The sequence below is a fragment of the Topomyia yanbarensis genome, chromosome 3 (genome assembly GCF_030247195.1).
Source record: "Topomyia yanbarensis strain Yona2022 chromosome 3, ASM3024719v1, whole genome shotgun sequence".
NCBI lineage: Eukaryota > Metazoa > Arthropoda > Insecta > Diptera > Culicidae > Topomyia > Topomyia yanbarensis.
In genome coordinates, this window is record NC_080672.1 from 128,866,966 (window position 1) to 128,884,679 (window position 17,714).

Consider the following 17,714-nt stretch of genomic DNA (forward strand, 5'->3'; position numbering starts at 1 on the left):
GAAATTTCCTATTCTAAGCATGTGCGAGTAAGAGAGGCAATATACAACTTTTTATGAGAATATCTTTGTACTGCAAAATTGGATCAATTTGCAGTCTTCGGTAATGTTGATCCTTACACCTTAAGCTATATCTGCAGATTTTGGGATGCATAAGATGATACTGGCATTTTGTACTGAATTCATTGTTTCAATTGCCTATTTTTCATATATTTTCACACAAACCTGAAAACTCTTGTGAGTGAATTAGAGTTTTTGAAAAAAGCTCATATTTGACAAGTGGTATGTGAAGTCAATTACCGTTTGATTTAATAGTGTTCAAAAAAGTCAAAATTGTTGCCGGTCTAATATAGATACATAATTCACTTTACATTTTGTTCTGCGCTTCAAGATAGAAAACACAGCGTCTTCATTAGATGTAGTTGACGGAGGACACATATACATAAAAAAAATCTTCCGATCTTCATAAAATTTGTTGTTCTCGCTGGAATTAATTTCAATTGTTTTCTTTATCGTAATAATTTGTTCGTCCTGAAAAGGACGGTTTTTGTTTAGTTTTGATGCGTGTCACAGTTTAAATTTAGGCCTTCTTCTCGGTCTTCTTGGGCAACAGCACTGCTTGGATGTTCGGCAGCACACCACCCTGGGCAATGGTTACTCCGGAGAGCAACTTATTCAACTCCTCGTCATTGCGGATGGCCAGCTGAAGATGGCGTGGGATGATTCTGGTTTTCTTGTTGTCACGGGCAGCGTTTCCTGCCAATTCCAGAACTTCAGCGGCGAGATACTCCATTACAGCTGCCAAATAGACGGGTGCTCCAGCACCCACACGTTCGGCATAATTTCCCTTCCTCAGCAGACGGTGGATTCGGCCAACGGGAAACTGAAGACCAGCGCGATTTGAACGGGACTTTGCCTTTCCCTTAACTTTGCCTCCTTTGCCGCGTCCAGACATTTTGTGTTATGTGTTTTTTCGAATAAACAAGTAACTTCCAGCAGAAATACAGCTATACTGATGCTAGGCACCAGCATCAACCCTCGTTATATACCCGCCTCACTGTGCATTATTCACCACGCGGGTAGGGCTATGAGGGTAATATGCGACGAGCATAAAAAAGGGGACGAGCATCCGATGTTTTCTGTTCGCATATAAAAAGGCTAGCATACGTCGCTTTAACATCAGTTTCTTTCAACCACCCGAAAGCATAACACACTATCGTCGAAATGCCACCAAAAGCAAGCGGAAAAGCAGTTAAAAAAGCCGGCAAGGCAACGAAGGCTATTGTGAAAGGAGATAAGAAGAAGCGCAAGCAACGCAGGAAGGAAAGCTATGCTATCTACATCTACAAGGTGTTGAAACAAGTCCACCCGGACACCGGAGTTTCCTCGAAGGCCATGAGCATTATGAACAGCTTCGTCAACGACATCTTCGAACGAATTGCATCCGAAGCATCTCGGCTGGCTCATTACAACAAGCGTTCTACGATCACTTCCCGCGAGATACAGACCGCCGTTCGTCTGCTGCTGCCAGGAGAATTGGCCAAGCACGCCGTCTCGGAAGGCACTAAGGCTGTCACCAAGTACACTAGCTCCAAGTAAATTCTTCTGACCCCACTGCATCCAAAACAATCGGCCCTTTTCAGGGCCATCAATTTATTGCAAAAGGATCAAATGAAACTTTCCGCTTCATTTAAATAAAAAATATCTAAAAGTCAATTTAGAATAGGTTCAGTTGATCAAAATCACCAGAACACTTGTTGTATGAATGTTAAGATTATAATTCAAAAGTCTTTATGACGAGGATTGAACGCTAACTTTAGGAACAAGACTTTAGAACGCTAGTATGATAATTTTCACGAATGTGTTACTGTGCAATCATATGTGTTACGAAATACTAGGACTAGGTAGGCTCATATGGACATGATCGGGAGGAAATGTGATGAATCTTTTACCATCTCCTGGTAGGAATTGGGCGGTCCACCCTAGCTTACCGCATAGTCGTTGATAGAGCATAACTCAGTATCATGTTTTACCGCCGACGTCGAATCTCTATCCGTCTTTTGATTCCATTGCTATCGTTTTTCTTATGGTCTTAAATTTGCCGAAAATAACAAAAAAAAAATTTGTTAGCAATGTTGGGAAGGAACGAAAATTGAATATATGTACCAGATGTGCAATGAAAAATCGAATTTCAGCCAACGCAACGAGCATGGGCGGGGCTTACGACATAAAGTATATCTGTGGACTGATCACTCCAAAGGACACAACGTTCTACAGGCCCTCAATGCAAAATTTCACTAAAATGCAGCTAGCTCTCTGCAGTTCAATACGGCATGTTAATTCAGAATGGCGGCCGCCTAGCGAAGAAGGTGGATGTGGGATAATAATTCGTATCCTAATTCAGCCATTTTCATCATCCAAATGCACATCTTTTAGTAAATGTTAACATTGTCTCTTCACGATAGTTTCATTTCTAAAATGCTTATATGATAAACGATGACAGGCAGTATAAAAATTTACTTCACAAAAAACCGTTTCACAATTAGCTAAAAACGCGTTCTAAAAGCAAAAGTGCTTTTAAGACATTTTATGAAATTGTTCATAACCAACTCCAAATGTTCTTAGTATAAAATATCAGTTAGTCCCAGGTAGTTGTAGTTAAGCATTTTTAAGCATCATTTGGAATTGCTTTTATCTACCATTAATATGTAATGATCTCACAAGCATCCCACGATCATTTGCAGATATCCATCATTGAGATTGTTCGTCTGCACCTGGACTGCGATAGTGTGTCTACTTTCTATCATCCATAATATATTGAGACAGAAATTCATAAGGATTGCGAAAGTTTCGCGATTGGCAATCGTACACGCAGCGAAATTTCGCACGATTAAACCAACAATTTTCACTTTTGATTCCGATCGACATTCTATCGTTGGATCAATAAATTAGTTTATTGAATACATATCATTTTATTGTTAAATTAACAATATTATTGTTATTTCAACTATATTTGATTTTATTTTGATCTTACGTGGTAACAAATCAGCGTGTATTATATTTTTGTTTTATTCAGATTGAAGTAGCTTTAGGAGAAATGTTGTGATGTGAATTATTAATTAAAAATGTTCATTTGCTAGCACGAATCAGTCAACCGTAAGTTTAACACTTATTTTTTAATATATTCAAAGCTACATTTTATTTTAAACTTTCAGCGCAATCTCCAGCTACTTAAGTTCGTTAGCGAAAAATGAAGAAGCTTCCCCTTGTTTTAACTCGATTCTATGGGTTTCGGAAAATGCCGCAACATAAGTAAATAAATTTTGTACTTATTTTAAAATAAAGCTAAAATGCTAAATAATAGTTTTACATATGAAAAATAAATAAGTATAAATGGGCAAAGCACATATTTTAATTTTATTATAATGTTATTTCAACAATAATGTATTGTAGAGCATAACGCGTATACGTCATTAAAACAATGTCATAATAATGATCGTTTCAATAATAATATTGTTGATTCAACCAAAAATGTGGTTTTAATCAAGAAACGTCAAACGCGGATGTTATTGTAAAAATAACAATATTAGGGATTGATTCAAACAACATACACTATTAGCTCTGACATAATAATAATTATTGTTGAACTTGAACCAGAATATTGTTGTACCTACAATACATTTTTCTGCGTGTATAGAAAGCACGTCACGGTAACTAAACGTGGCACCGGTTTAATCTTTTTTAACAACAGATAGTGGATATCTTATTCTTTAAGAATCTCGATGAAACTTTCTCATTATCTAGTATACAAAATATTTCAAATTATAACTCTTACAAGAGCGATTGTTGGTCCTAAAAAGGACCTTTTGTAAATATAGCAGATGTCAGTCGAAAGTCAAATTTAAGCACGTTCTCCACGAATGCGACGGGCCAGCTGGATATCCTTCGGCATGATGGTCACTCGCTTGGCGTGGATGGCGCACAGATTGGTGTCCTCGAACAGACCAACCAGATAAGCCTCACTGGCTTCCTGCAGAGCCATAACGGCTGAGCTCTGGAATCGCAAATCCGTTTTGAAGTCCTGAGCAATTTCACGGACCAGACGCTGGAATGGCAGCTTGCGGATTAACAATTCAGTGGATTTCTGGTAACGACGGATTTCACGCAGGGCGACGGTTCCTGGCCGATAGCGATGAGGCTTCTTCACTCCTCCCGTGGCAGGGGCACTTTTGCGCGCAGCTTTCGTTGCCAGTTGCTTGCGAGGAGCCTTGCCTCCGGTGGACTTACGAGCGGTTTGCTTAGTACGGGCCATCGTTGGGTTTCTGCTGTCTTCTCAGTATATAGATGAACTCAAAATGATGAAATTTGTTCGAAGCGGTCGCTTTTATATACCTGCATTCGCGCGCTCTTTTTCGACTACCCAACATATGCTACCCAAGGGAAATGAAAATACCGAATGGGGACGAGATTGCAGTATAATAGAATGAAGGAATCAGAAATAGATGTTTGTTTGTATGGGAAGTAGCATCCATTTGGAAACAGAATAAAAGGGCTTGCAAACAGGCAAACTCTATCTCAGTTTCGAAAGTTCGCTTCGAAGTATAACAACTTTTCACTCTGCTATACAAAAATGACTGGCCGCGGCAAAGGAGGTAAAGGACTTGGCAAAGGAGGCGCCAAGCGGCATCGTAAGGTTCTTCGTGATAACATCCAGGGAATCACAAAACCAGCCATTCGTCGTCTGGCTCGTCGTGGAGGAGTGAAGCGCATCTCTGGATTGATCTACGAAGAAACTCGTGGCGTGCTGAAGGTGTTCCTGGAAAACGTTATCCGTGATGCTGTGACCTATACTGAACATGCCAAGCGAAAGACCGTCACCGCGATGGATGTCGTCTATGCGCTGAAACGCCAGGGACGCACACTGTACGGTTTTGGAGGTTAAATATAATCCATGACGGAAGTAATCAATACAAAAGGCCCTTTTCAGGGCCGCCAAACGCAAAGTTTAGAGTTATTCTGAAATTTCCTTACGCTTTTTCCTAAAATGAGGCAACAGTAGTTTGTCGTGTCTAATGAATTTCTACAGAACTATAAAAATATATAATATAGCATTCACGAAAAAGATACGTATTGTATTGCTAATTTTTGTTTTTATTGTTGGTGTGTATTTTAATTTTGTGTTGTGTTTAAAATTATTGCGATCCATTGAATATTTCTCACATGGACGGTGATCCGGATGGTTGTTTTGACCTTTCTGATTCTCAAGAGGACTTACCTAATTGGCAAAATTTGGAACATCCTATAAAAATATCCTCTATCAGCAAAATGTCCAATTTCGGTGTATATCAGGAAAAAGGGAAAATCTATTGATGCTCTCCTTATTTCGACAAAAATGTACAAATAATTTAAATCAGAAAATTGATTAAAAAATCTGTTTGGATGAACTAAGAATTATTTTTTTCTGATTATGATGAGGCAAATTTGTTATTCACATCCAATTTTTTTGCTAACATTCATCGAGTTTATATTCTATGCGGTCTAGTTGAGATTGCTGGAGAAATTTTTGACGAAGTAATTGATAGTGATAATATAATTGATTGTGGTTTGGGAGTATTTAAAATGAGAAAATTTCATCTGTCTAAATCGTATATAGTGAACACCTATATAAACAATTAAATGAAAATGGTGATTAACCATTCGTTCCATCTAGTGCAGTACTTGTCACTTTTGAAGGATCTGCCCTTCTTGACTATCTGTATGTCAATAATGTTATTTTTAATGTTCGAAATATCACTCCTAAAGTGATGCATTGCAAACGATGTCAACTCTTTAGTCACACAGAAAAATTTAGCTCGAATAAAATAAAACGTGAGACTAGTACTGATGATCATAGCACATCTTATAAAATGAGCATAGAATCGTGTACTTATTGCCACGGAAAACATTCTATATTAAATGAATGCCCTTATAAGGATTGCCAAACTAAACTCTATCAGAAAACACTAAATAGGAGTAAATATACATATGCGGAATTATTGAAATCTTCCTCATCAATAATTACAACAGAAAATTCATTTGATATGCTTAAAGATAACGGAAATTTAAATATTCCTTCTGATTTTCAACCTGGTTGTAGTTACTATCCTTCTCCCGTTAAGAGAAGAAGAAGCAACTCACGGTATAAAACAAAAGAAAATACTAATATATCGAGACCTTACATTAATAATCGAAATGAATTTCCTTCCCTCAAACCAACTTCTGAAATTCCAGGTTTTCAAAAAATTAATACTTAGAAAAAATCTACCACATACCATCATACCACAACCCAACAAAATCTATTATTAGTGAAATTATTGAAAATACAGTAATGTTTCGATTATATCACTATGCGTTTATATCAATACTCGTTTATATCACCCTCGATTATATCACGCTTTTTGAAAAACAGACAAGGCACACTACGTTTTGACCCAATTAAGCCACATATTGTGTCCTGGCACTTTTAGGATTTTTTTACAATTAATTTGTTTATTTACATGTAGGGTAATGAGCCTATTATTGGGTTTCGGACTATTTTGTTAAGAGTTTATATATGATGAGGTCGGTCAACAAGTCGAACTTTTTTATTCTTTTATCTTAAAGTATAGATTCTTAAGAAAGTATCTGAAATTTTTATAGATGTCTAAGTAGTAGAAGCAAAGTTATAGCGCTGTTCATCTTGTCCCTTAACGTGAACGGAGTGCGTGGTGCAAAACTTAAAACGTGAATGATCTCGAAATCATATTTTACCAAATATGTTGTTGCAATGTCTAGGAGTGCCGAAATATCCTTCGGCCGATTCCAATTTTAGTTTTAACTTCTTATTTGCCGTGTCCTTGAGGGGCCCTCTGGGGTATTGGGTAAACAAATCAACTTCTTTTTTATTCGTTTAATTGTTAGTTATCCGCAGGAAAATCTATCAAAATAATGAGAAAACCAAAATTCGCAAGATATGGTAGGTATGCCGAGATATGCATTTTCTGTTGAATTGATTACCTTTTCTTTTGAAAGGACAACATCAACAATTGGAGATGGAATTTTTTCTATGGATGTTGAGAACTGAATCGTAATCTCTCCGAATCCACTGATTTTAATAGTCATGATATTTGTTCAAAACCTTACCCGATCAGAAACACATAACAGAAATATTTCAAAATTATATCTCGCATTATTACTTGTTTTAAATTTCTGTTATTTTAACTATTTATAACACAATATGTTACAAAAATTGTGTTATAATCTTGTTATTTCATTCTGATCGGGTAACGTGCCAGATTTCTTCAAGTTTAGCTTTGGGTGGTTCAACAACTTTATGAAACAGTAAAGTGAAGCTGTGTGGGGAAAATTATCCGCTCATGTCTCTAACCAACGGCTTCAAATGGGTAGTGTGATAATAAAAACATGGCAAAAATGGGCTCATTACCCTACTATGATTTATTCTTTTGACTAACTTTAACTTTTTATTACTTTTGTTTTATTTTGAATATATCACGATAAAATACAGACCGATCGTGATGTAATCGAAACATTACTGTATTTCGACTTTTTTAGGTTTAAGTGACTTTTGAAAAAACTTAATTCCAAATCGTTTTAATGGCTGGCCATTTATCAAAAAATAATATGAATTTAAATGGAACAGTGGAAGCATCTTACCAAAGATTGATAGACTAAAAGCATTGACTGTAAATAATAATATAGATATTTTGTATTTGCGAATCTTGGTTAAATGAAACGAAATTCTTTGGCATTCTTCATTTCAATATTTTTAGGAAAGGCCGAAACGATTCATTTGGTGGTATTATCATTGGAATTCGTCAAAATATTGAGTATTGTACTTTAAATCTTCCTACATCTAATTCCATTGAATGTGTAGGCTTATCAATTAAATTGATACAAATATTCCATTTTATCTATTCATATTCCGCCGAACAGTAATCTTTCATATTCAGAATTCAATAGAATAAAAGCTTCCGGAACCATATTTTATTTTTGGCGATTTCAATACTCAAAGTTCTTCCTGGGGATGTGAAAGACACTTTTTTTTCTTTTTTTAGATATTATTGATGAGTTCAATTTAGCTATATTAAATGATGGCCCACCAACTAGAATTTGCAGTCCCCTCAGCAACAAGTTCAGCTGATGATATTACTTTATGTTCAAAAAACTTGAGCCTAAATTGTTCTTGGAATGTAGCTGGAGATTTGAATGCTAGTGACCATTTATTGGTAATTTATTGGCCTAATAAATTTTCAATTTTCTTCTATTTTATACAATTGTGTTGAATACATATCAACATATTTAACTAAAAATATCGATTGGTCAAAATTTTTAGATTTTATATTTTGGGTATCCATAAATTTGATAGATCGTTAAGTACTCTGTATAATTATAAATGGTTTTGCGATACTATACTACAATGTTTATTATAAGCTCAAATCCAAAAACCTATAGGTAAAAAAATATTTAAAAAAATCCTATATTTTGGTGGGATGCAGAATGAAATCTAGAATCTGAATCCTTGCCTTACAAACAAGTTCGTTCAACTGGTTTAGCAAATTATTATCTATACTATCGCAAAATGCAAGCTATCTTTACACGGAAAATACAATTGAAGAATCGTTTTTTTGTTGGAGAAATTTTATTACACATTTAGATAGGAACAGTTCAATGTCGACAATAATGGTCCACAGCCTTCGTAATTATAACCTTTCTGATATATCAAATTCTAAATATTCTGAAGATTTGGTTGATCAATTTGCTTCGAAGGTTTCTCCCGATTTCGTTCCTAAAAATTCTTAAATATTTTCACAAATAACTTCCCGTCCTTTTCCTCATCTGGGTTCTACTCTTTCACTAGAGGAAATAAATTTTGCTTGGAATTCACGCAAGAATACTTCCTGTGGCTTAGATAAAATAAAATTTATCGTTCTTTTCAAAGGGTGAGTCGCTTAGCACAAATCGAGTTGTGCTTGCAAACAATCAGCGTGATAGCCTGTGCCGCGATCTACCATGGTGTTCAGCAAAACAAAAACACGGGTTGCTGTGATCATTTAGTTACACTTTGTTGACTGTTTTCTAGTTTTCAGTAGTGTGCCTCAATGTGCAATACGTGTGATAACGAGTGAAATTATTGTGTATTACTTTGCGACTCACCCCTTGGTTCTTTCTAAGCTACAAGATATTGGTTAAATTTACTTATTCTTTTCATATCACAAAATATTCTTTCTTATGAATGGCGCGAAATTAAGGTTGTTAGGTTTTAAAAACCAGGCAAGAATCCATCACTAGTTGATAGTAGACGTCCCATTAGTTTAATAGAGTAAGTTGGGGCAAAAGTGCGCATGGGACTTTTAGAAGCACACAAGCGCTAGAACCTGGCAACTCTGTATGGATTTAGTGTATCATTAAGTCAACTAATCGGACATATAAGCATGAAAGGTTTGAATATAGTGGCTTGAAATTAAGGGAGAAGGACCATTTTTTTGCTGCTTTGATGTAATTTTTTGAATTTTTGGAATCATAAATTGGCTGTTTGAATAAATCAGGATCTATAAAACTACAGTATCCTAAAAATCTTCAACATATGGTTTGTTGCGAGATATATTTGATTTGATGAAAAAAATTCAGTAATTTTCGTAACAATTTAATAAGTTAAAAAACTGACGGTGGGGTAAAAGTGCGCATAGCATATCCGCCCCAATAAAAAGACGCGAATGAAGCTTTTTATATAAAAATTGAACTAATTCTTCCATTATTTAAAGAAGGGACCAGCATCTTCAATAACTGCGAGCTTACCGGTCAAATTACGACTGATATGAGCGGTTTAGGAACAAAAGCATCAGCATAATTGGTTCCAAGGGACAATATAAAGTTCCGAAAGCTCAGAGTAATTAAAAAATAAACAAAAAACAATGAATACGTAAATAAAGATGTATTTCTAATATAAATAGCATATTCGCAAGAATTCTTGTAGTGATCCACCCAACTATCATGATCATGAACGACATTGTCTAAAAGATGAAACATCCAAGTTTTTTCAACATAATGGAAAACTGAACAACATCAACCGAGGCAGAGGGAGGAGTACTTTTTAGTTATGAAGGAAGAGTAAGAGGGGATGGATATCCTAAAATTGATTAGTTTAATTTATGGGCGGTAATAAATCGGCTATTTAATCAGTACGCACTTTTGCCCCGTGCTATGCGCACTCTTGCCCCGACCACGGGGCAAAAGTGCGCATTTGAGCATTCATAAGAAAATAATTATTTCTCGGATTACAAGCAACACCAAGAGATATCTAGTATTACATTCTGAAGATGTGTGATGAGAGTATTAATTTGCAATCATGCCGATTTTCTAGTGCTTTTCTACCAATAGTTATTTTACAAAAACTGTTAGGTGCGCACTTTTGCCCCACCTTACTCTATCATGTATACGCAAATTATTAGTGAGCTATTCTTAATCGATTAGAAATATGGGCATAATGGGAGAACATATTATCTAATTCCGGTGTGACCGGAATCGTCATAACAAATTATCGGAATGACGGTTATCTCATTGTTCATTATGCTAATAAGAGATTTAGTGGATTAACGTGAAATTTTCCAGTAAAATTATTTAGAGACTTAGGCAAAGATTAGTTTCAAAGTCTTTGGGTTGATCGTTTCCCATTTTAATGCCCATAAGTATAAACTAAAAAATCCGATTCCTGGTTGGTAGAAAACACACAAATTACAATTCAATATGTAGATAAAACATCTTTCTTTTTAATTAGCTGTATTGATATTGCTCAGTGTTTGTTTTAAATTAACTATTTGACTATTTTCTACGATTTAGTTTAATCATGTGAAGCATATTAGATACGAAATTATTATTTTCTCGTCATATGTAGAAATTCGAATGATCAGGAATAATTTTTTAAGCAACTTGAAAACTGCAATGAATACAAAACCATCTTTTAGATCATAATTTTGCAATGAATCGTGTAAAATTTAAAGGTTTTAAAACAATAGTCTAACAAAACTGCTTACTCCAAACTAACAATATTTTTTAACCGTCACTTGTGCTTTCCCTGATGTGACGTCCCACTAATTAAATTATACCGTGCTATATAAAGTTCGATTGAGTACAGTCGAACTTTATATAGCACGGTATAATTTAATTAGTGGGACGTCACACCTATCCCCTACAGAAAATGATGAGACTTCAGGTGAAATCATTTTATACACTCCAGATGCCTATAAAATCATATCTTAGTTTTATAATATTTTTTTTCATTTTTTCTTTTCTTCTTTTTTTACTTTTTTTTTGTTTCTAAATAATTAAATTTTGCACTTCTCGGCAAGTGCTGAAAGTAATGCAATCGTTCCCTTCCTTTTACGAGGATGAAAATATATGATTTTCTGTATATAATATTTTGTAGGTTTTAGTTGTTTTCAAGGTCTTACCACTAATGATACGCATTGGCAGGCTTAATGTTTTTACCGTTTCACTCAGTTTCTTGTTTTTTTTGAGCTAGTATCATGCTGCTGGTTAGGCTTATTCTAATTTTATTAATTCAAGGTAACCACAGTAGTCTTATCAAATCGTAATAAAATTAGATTTGTAGTTATTTAATCACTCTATTTTTATGCACAGTTTGTTCTTCTTTTGTCTCACAATGTTCTATTACAATGTTGGGATGTAGGATGTTTTTTATAATAAATGGACCTGAATATACTGGATCTAATTTCCTTCTGTTCTCTATTTTTAACCAAACTTTGTCGTTAATTTTTACATTTAATGGATTTGTTTGATCGGCTTGATCTTTTATTCTCATAACTTTGTTTTTATTTAGTAATCCTCGAGCTTTGGAAACTGTTTGTTGAATTTTGAATTTTAGTTCCGAATAATAATGTTCATGATTGTAGACTGGATCTATAGTGTCTGCATTTTTCAAATATAATGGAAAGTTAACTGGTTTTCCAAATACAAGTTCAAAAGGAGCAAATTTTATATCTGAATGGGGTGAAGTATTGTAACAAAAGGCATAGTATGAAATAAATGAGTCCCAATCATTGCGCTCTTCATTAATGAAATGTCTTAAGTATTCATTAAGAAAACGATGATTTCGTTCTAAGCTACCAACTGTTTGAGGATGGTAAGCAGTTGCAAAGTTATGATCTATTTTTAATATTTTACATACATTTTCAAAAATTTCATTCTTATGCTCAGTTCCCATATCTGTTTTTATTGCAGATGGACAACCGTATATAAGTACAAAACTTTCGATGAATGCTTTCGCTACTGTTATAGCTTGCTTATCCACTAAAGGTGTGATAATTACATATTTGGATAAATCGCATTGCAAAGTGAGTGCATAACGATTTCCATTAAAGCTTTGGCCAATGGAGTTCGAGATTCTGAAACCAGACTTCTGATAAAGGCAGGCAAATTTGAAAACTTGGATGCTGCCATTGGAAAAGTGCATGAGAATCAGCACGAGACTGAAGTCAGTGTATTGTACTTTAAAAACCACAATCAAGGAAATCCAAGAGGTAGAAATAACTACCGAGGCCGATCGAACAGAGGACAAGTCAACTCTTCCAGAGGCCGATCTAATATTTATAGTGGATATCAAAACCGCCCTTTCAATCAAAATAACTACAATTATCGGGGACACCAAAATGGAAATAGAGGCCGCGGAATCCAGAATCACCGCGGACAAAGTTACACACGGGGTGGAAATACTCGTCAACATAATCAAATATTTTACAACGATGCGGAAAACTGGCAAGGCCCTCAACAGCCACAGCAGCAGCAGCAGCAGAATCAACATGCTCAGCATGTTGGGGGTATAAGCAACCCGCAAGAACAACAACAGCAAACACAACAAGCAGTCCCATTATCCCAAATAAGGAACCATTGACCAGATACATTTTCAATATTCATACTAAACCAACTAATTTTATCAATTTAAAACCCAAAATTTCAAATTATACTTGTACATTTTTGATAGATACGGGAGCAGAGATATCGATTCTGAAACCCAATAAATTAAACCAAGACGAATTTATCACAATAACTGACAAATGCTTGATTACGGGAATAAACAATATCAAAACTGAAACTAAAGGTTCTATGACTACAGAACTGTATACTAGCGATGGTGTATCGCTATTACATAAATTTCATATAGTGAATGACGAATTTCCAATTCCGACAGATGGTATTTTAGGTCGAGACTTTCTCACCAAATATCATTGTAATATTGATTATGACACTTGGACATTAACATGCGCTACTAGCCTTGGTCCAATTGAAATAATAATTGAAGACACTTGTGAAGATACAATTGTCCTACCACCTCGCTGTGAGGTTTATAGACAAATAAATACGAAGAGCACCAAAGAAGATAACGTTTTACTGTCATGTGAAGTTCAACCCGGAGTATTTTGCGGAAACGCTATCGTTAATTCAGAACATGCAATAGCTAAATTCATTAACACAACTAATAAAGCAGTAATAATTGATAAAAATTTTACTAAACAGATAATCCCTCTACAACAATATATAATGTATACGTTCAAAGAGGTTGACCAGGAAAACCGAAATACAAATCTCATGAAAGAATTAAATATTGATGGTGTAAATGCTGAAGCCAAAGGCAAATTAATAGAATTATGCAAAAAATTTAATAATATTTTCTCTTTGCAAGGTGATATGCTAACCTGCAATAACTTTTATAAACAAAATATAAATATTACCGACAACACACCAGTATACATAAAAAACTACAGAACTCCTGAAGTTCATAGAGCTGAAATAACGAAACAAGTTAATGATTTACTCGAGAAAGGAATTATTCAAGACTCCACGTCACCTTATAACACACCAATTTTGTTAGTACCGAAAAAATCCAATACTAAAGATCAAAAGCATCGTTTAGTCTGTGATTTTCGTCAACTTAACAAAAAAATTATAGCCGACAAATTTCCTCTAACTAGAATAGATGATATTCTGGACCAACTTGGGAGAGCGAAATATTTTTCGACTCTTGATTTGATGTCAGGATTTCATCAAATCGAACTAGACAAAAACTCAAAAAAGTTAACAGCCTTCTCCACACATCAAGGGCATTATGAGTTTAACAGACTTCCATTTGGACTGTCAATCTCGCCCAATAGTTTTCAAAGGATGATGACTATAGCTTTAAGCGGTCTTCCTCCGGAATGTGCTTTTCTGTACATCGATGATATTATTGTCATTGGATGTTCTATTGACCACCATTTGAAAAATTTAGAAAGAGTGTTCACCAAACTCCAACAATTTAATCTCAAGCTAAATCCTGCTAAATGTCATTTCTTCTGTGCAGATGTTACTTATTTAGGACATCATATATCCGCCGAAGGAATTCAACCTGACAAGGCAAAATTCTCCGTGATTGAAAAATATCCGGTACCCCAAAATGCGGACGAAGTACGACGTTTTGTCGCATTTTGTAATTATTACAGAAGGTTCATACCTTACTTTTCTGATATAACCGCTCCATTGAATGCAATTCTGAAAAAGAATGCAGTCTTCAAGTGGAGTGAAGAGTGTAAAAATGCGTTTGAAAAATTAAAACAAGAGCTTATGTCACCAAGAATTTTACAATTTCCGGACTTCAATAAACAATTTATTTTAAGCACAGACGCATCTAAATTAGCATGCGGAGCTGTGTTATCTCAATTACATGGCGATGCTGAACTACCTGTTGCATACGCTAGTAGAATGTTCACCAAAGGAGAAAGTAATAAGTCTACTATAGAACAAGAATTAACAGCCATCCACTGGGCAATCAAACATTTTCGACCATATTTATATGGAAGACGCTTTTTAGTGAAAACTGATCACCGACCTCTTATATATTTATTTTCGATGAAAGAACCATCCTCCAAATTAACAAGGATGAGAACGGATTTAGAAGACTTCTCATTTGATATCGAATACGTGAAAGGCAAAAATAATACGGTACCTGATGCTCTTTCACGCGTAACTATCAATTCTGAAGTACTACTTGTCTTGCCAGTTCAAACTAGGTCTAGAACTGGGAAAATCGACCAAAACAAAATAACAGTTGATAATGCTACTGAGACTGATCACCTCAGGGCTTATGAATCTGTCAACAATATAGACGCTTTCAGTTTACCAAAATTGGTCTTTGAAATGCGCCATTCGATAATATCAATAAAAATCACATCAAAAACAAAGAAAAAAGAGTTAGCATCAGTGCAACTTACTTACAAAAAAAATGTTATAGATGTCCAAAATGCGTTAAAGCAAATAAATGAAATGGCCAAGAAAATGTCAATAAAGAAACTAGCGCTAGAATTAAGCAGCATTATATTCAAAAAAATGAACGTTCAAAAATTTAAAGAAAGCTGCAACGAAACATTAAAAGACGTCTGTATAATACTATATAAAAAAGCTGCAGTGATAAAAAATAAAATAGATATTCAAAACATCATAGCTGAAAACCACAATACTCTCTTGGGAGGACATGTAGGTATAAATAAACTATTGATGAAATTACGAAGAAACTATTATTGGACGAATATGAAGTCCACAATAACCAATTATGTCAAACAATGCATTCTATGTAAACAAAATAAACACAAAATGAAAACAAGTGAAAAATTTATTCACACAACAACACCTGCTAAAGTGTTCGATTTGATATCAATCGACACGGTAGGTCCATTTACCAAAACAAATAATGGAAATCGTTATGCACTCACTTTGCAATGCGATTTATCCAAATATGTAATTATCACACCTTTAGTGGATAAGCAAGCTATAACAGTAGCGAAAGCATTCATCGAAAGTTTTGTACTTATATACGGTTGTCCATCTGCAATAAAAACAGATATGGGAACTGAGTATAAGAATGAAATTTTTGAAAATGTATGTAAAATATTAAAAATAGATCATAACTTTGCAACTGCTTACCATCCTCAAACAGTTGGTAGCTTAGAACGAAATCATCGTTTTCTTAATGAATACTTAAGACATTTCATTAATGAAGAGCGCAATGATTGGGACTCATTTATTTCATACTATGCCTTTTGTTACAATACTTCACCCCATTCAGATATAAAATTTGCTCCTTTTGAACTTGTATTTGGAAAACCAGTTAACTTTCCATTATATTTGAAAAATGCAGACACTATAGATCCAGTCTACAATCATGAACATTATTATTCGGAACTAAAATTCAAAATTCAACAAACAGTTTCCAAAGCTCGAGGATTACTAAATAAAAACAAAGTTATGAGAATAAAAGATCAAGCCGATCAAACAAATCCATTAAAACTAAATATTGAATAAAATAATTCATTCTAAGTAAGACAAACTTACACTGACAGAGCCGACGAAACCGAGCACCAGCAAGCCAGTCGTAATTATTTCATTCCTATTATTTTACAATCCAACGTTCGCATTCATTCCAAGTGAAACCACCAAGGTGTGATAAAATGGCTGAAACCGCTACTGAAGTTGCTGCTGCTGCTCCTACTGCTGCCACTCCGGCCAAGGCTCCGAAAAAGGCCAAGGTTGCCAAGAAACCGAAACAGCCTGCGGCCCATCCACCAGTGAATGATATGGTTCTGGCTGCCATCAAGACCCTGAAGGAACGCAACGGATCCTCGCTGCAGGCCATCAAAAAGTACATCGCTGCCAACTACAAGTGTGATGTTGCCAAGCTGTCCACATTTATCAAGAAAGCCTTGAAATCGGGCGTCGAGAAGGGAAAGCTTATTCAAACTAAGGGAACCGGTGCTTCCGGTTCGTTCAAGATTAAGGCTGACGCTAAGAAACCGGCTGTTGGGAAGAAGCCAAAGAAGGCTGCTGCTGCCACAAAAAAGCCAAAGAAGGCTTCCGGAGAGAAGAAAAAAGCCGCCAAGAAACCAGCTGGCGAGAAGAAGCCAAAGGCCGCCACGAAGCCAACTGGTGCTGCTCCCACTAAAAATCCGCAACGAAACAGGCCAAGGCAGCCCCAGCAAAGAAAGCAGCTGCTCCCAAACAAAAGGCCACCAAACCATCAAAGGCCGCAGCCAACAAGCCCAAGACCCCGAAACCAAAGAAGTCCGCACCAGCCAAGAAAGCTGCCCCAAAGAAGGTCGCCGCCAAGAAGTAAATTGAAGTATATATTGCCATTAGTTTGTTGGCCAAACCAAACAGTCCTTATCAGGACTACCAAAAACATTTACAAAGAATTGATTGATAATTTTCCGACAAAGAAAAGACAAAACTGTTCTTAAAACACACTTAATAGAAAACCAGGGAGTAAATAAGACGCGTCTTAGTTTCAGCTTATTATTTGCTCAATGAGGCACATGTTCGGGCATTTCGGTCTTTAGCTTTCACGTTTAATGGAACGATGCGTGAGTGATGTACGTCTATCCGATTGCCGTTATCTGTGTAAAATTTAGACAACAAACTTAATAGTTTGGAAGCCTACACAACACAAAATTATTCATTTTTTAATTTTTTTTGCAAATTTGCTAAGGTACGCGCCTTTTTAGGCTTCTTGTGAAACTATCATAAGAAGAGTAGAATTAAAAGTTATTATTTTGTTTGAATAACAAGTATGCTACTACGTCAGAGATAATGTAGACGTGCAATTTAAAAAAATGATTGAATCAAGCAAATGTTTTGCT

At 35.3% G+C, this 17,714-nt stretch overlaps 4 protein-coding genes across 4 annotated transcripts in view; 2 read left to right on the forward strand and 2 right to left on the reverse strand.

Moving 5' to 3' along the window:
- Positions 1-554: 554 nt before the first annotated feature.
- On the reverse strand, positions 555-987 carry LOC131691961 (histone H2A). Its single transcript, XM_058978752.1, has one exon. It carries the CDS (start codon positions 950-952, stop codon positions 578-580), a length of 375 nt encoding a protein of 124 aa, XP_058834735.1. The 5' UTR covers positions 953-987; the 3' UTR covers positions 555-577.
- A 234-nt stretch (positions 988-1,221) lies between these two features.
- Positions 1,222-1,596, forward strand: LOC131690697 (histone H2B-like). Its single transcript, XM_058976629.1, has one exon. It carries the CDS (start codon positions 1,222-1,224, stop codon positions 1,594-1,596), a length of 375 nt encoding a protein of 124 aa, XP_058832612.1.
- Positions 1,597-3,890: 2,294 nt separating this feature from the next.
- LOC131692163 (histone H3) lies at positions 3,891-4,330 on the reverse strand. The gene has a single exon (XM_058979041.1). The coding sequence runs from the start codon at positions 4,307-4,309 to the stop codon at positions 3,899-3,901; it is 411 nt and encodes a 136-aa protein (XP_058835024.1). The 5' UTR covers positions 4,310-4,330; the 3' UTR covers positions 3,891-3,898.
- Positions 4,331-4,587: 257 nt separating this feature from the next.
- The window catches only part of LOC131687205 (uncharacterized), a 39,505-nt gene continuing 26,378 nt past the window's right edge, over positions 4,588-17,714 (forward strand). The window contains exons 1-2 of the mRNA XM_058971257.1: positions 4,588-4,934; positions 16,507-17,004. Coding sequence (XP_058827240.1) covers positions 4,628-4,934; positions 16,507-17,004 — 805 coding nt within the window. The 5' untranslated portion in view covers positions 4,588-4,627. The remainder of the gene's footprint in view (positions 4,935-16,506; positions 17,005-17,714) is intronic.

Excerpts from the sequence above, each read along its gene's own strand:
- LOC131690697 (XM_058976629.1), top strand. The coding sequence starts at position 1,222 with ATGCCACCAAAAGCAAGCGGAAAAGCAGTTAAAAAAGCCGGCAAGGCA.
- LOC131691961 (XM_058978752.1), bottom strand. The coding sequence starts at position 952 with ATGTCTGGACGCGGCAAAGGAGGCAAAGTTAAGGGAAAGGCAAAGTCC.
- LOC131692163 (XM_058979041.1), bottom strand. The coding sequence starts at position 4,309 with ATGGCCCGTACTAAGCAAACCGCTCGTAAGTCCACCGGAGGCAAGGCT.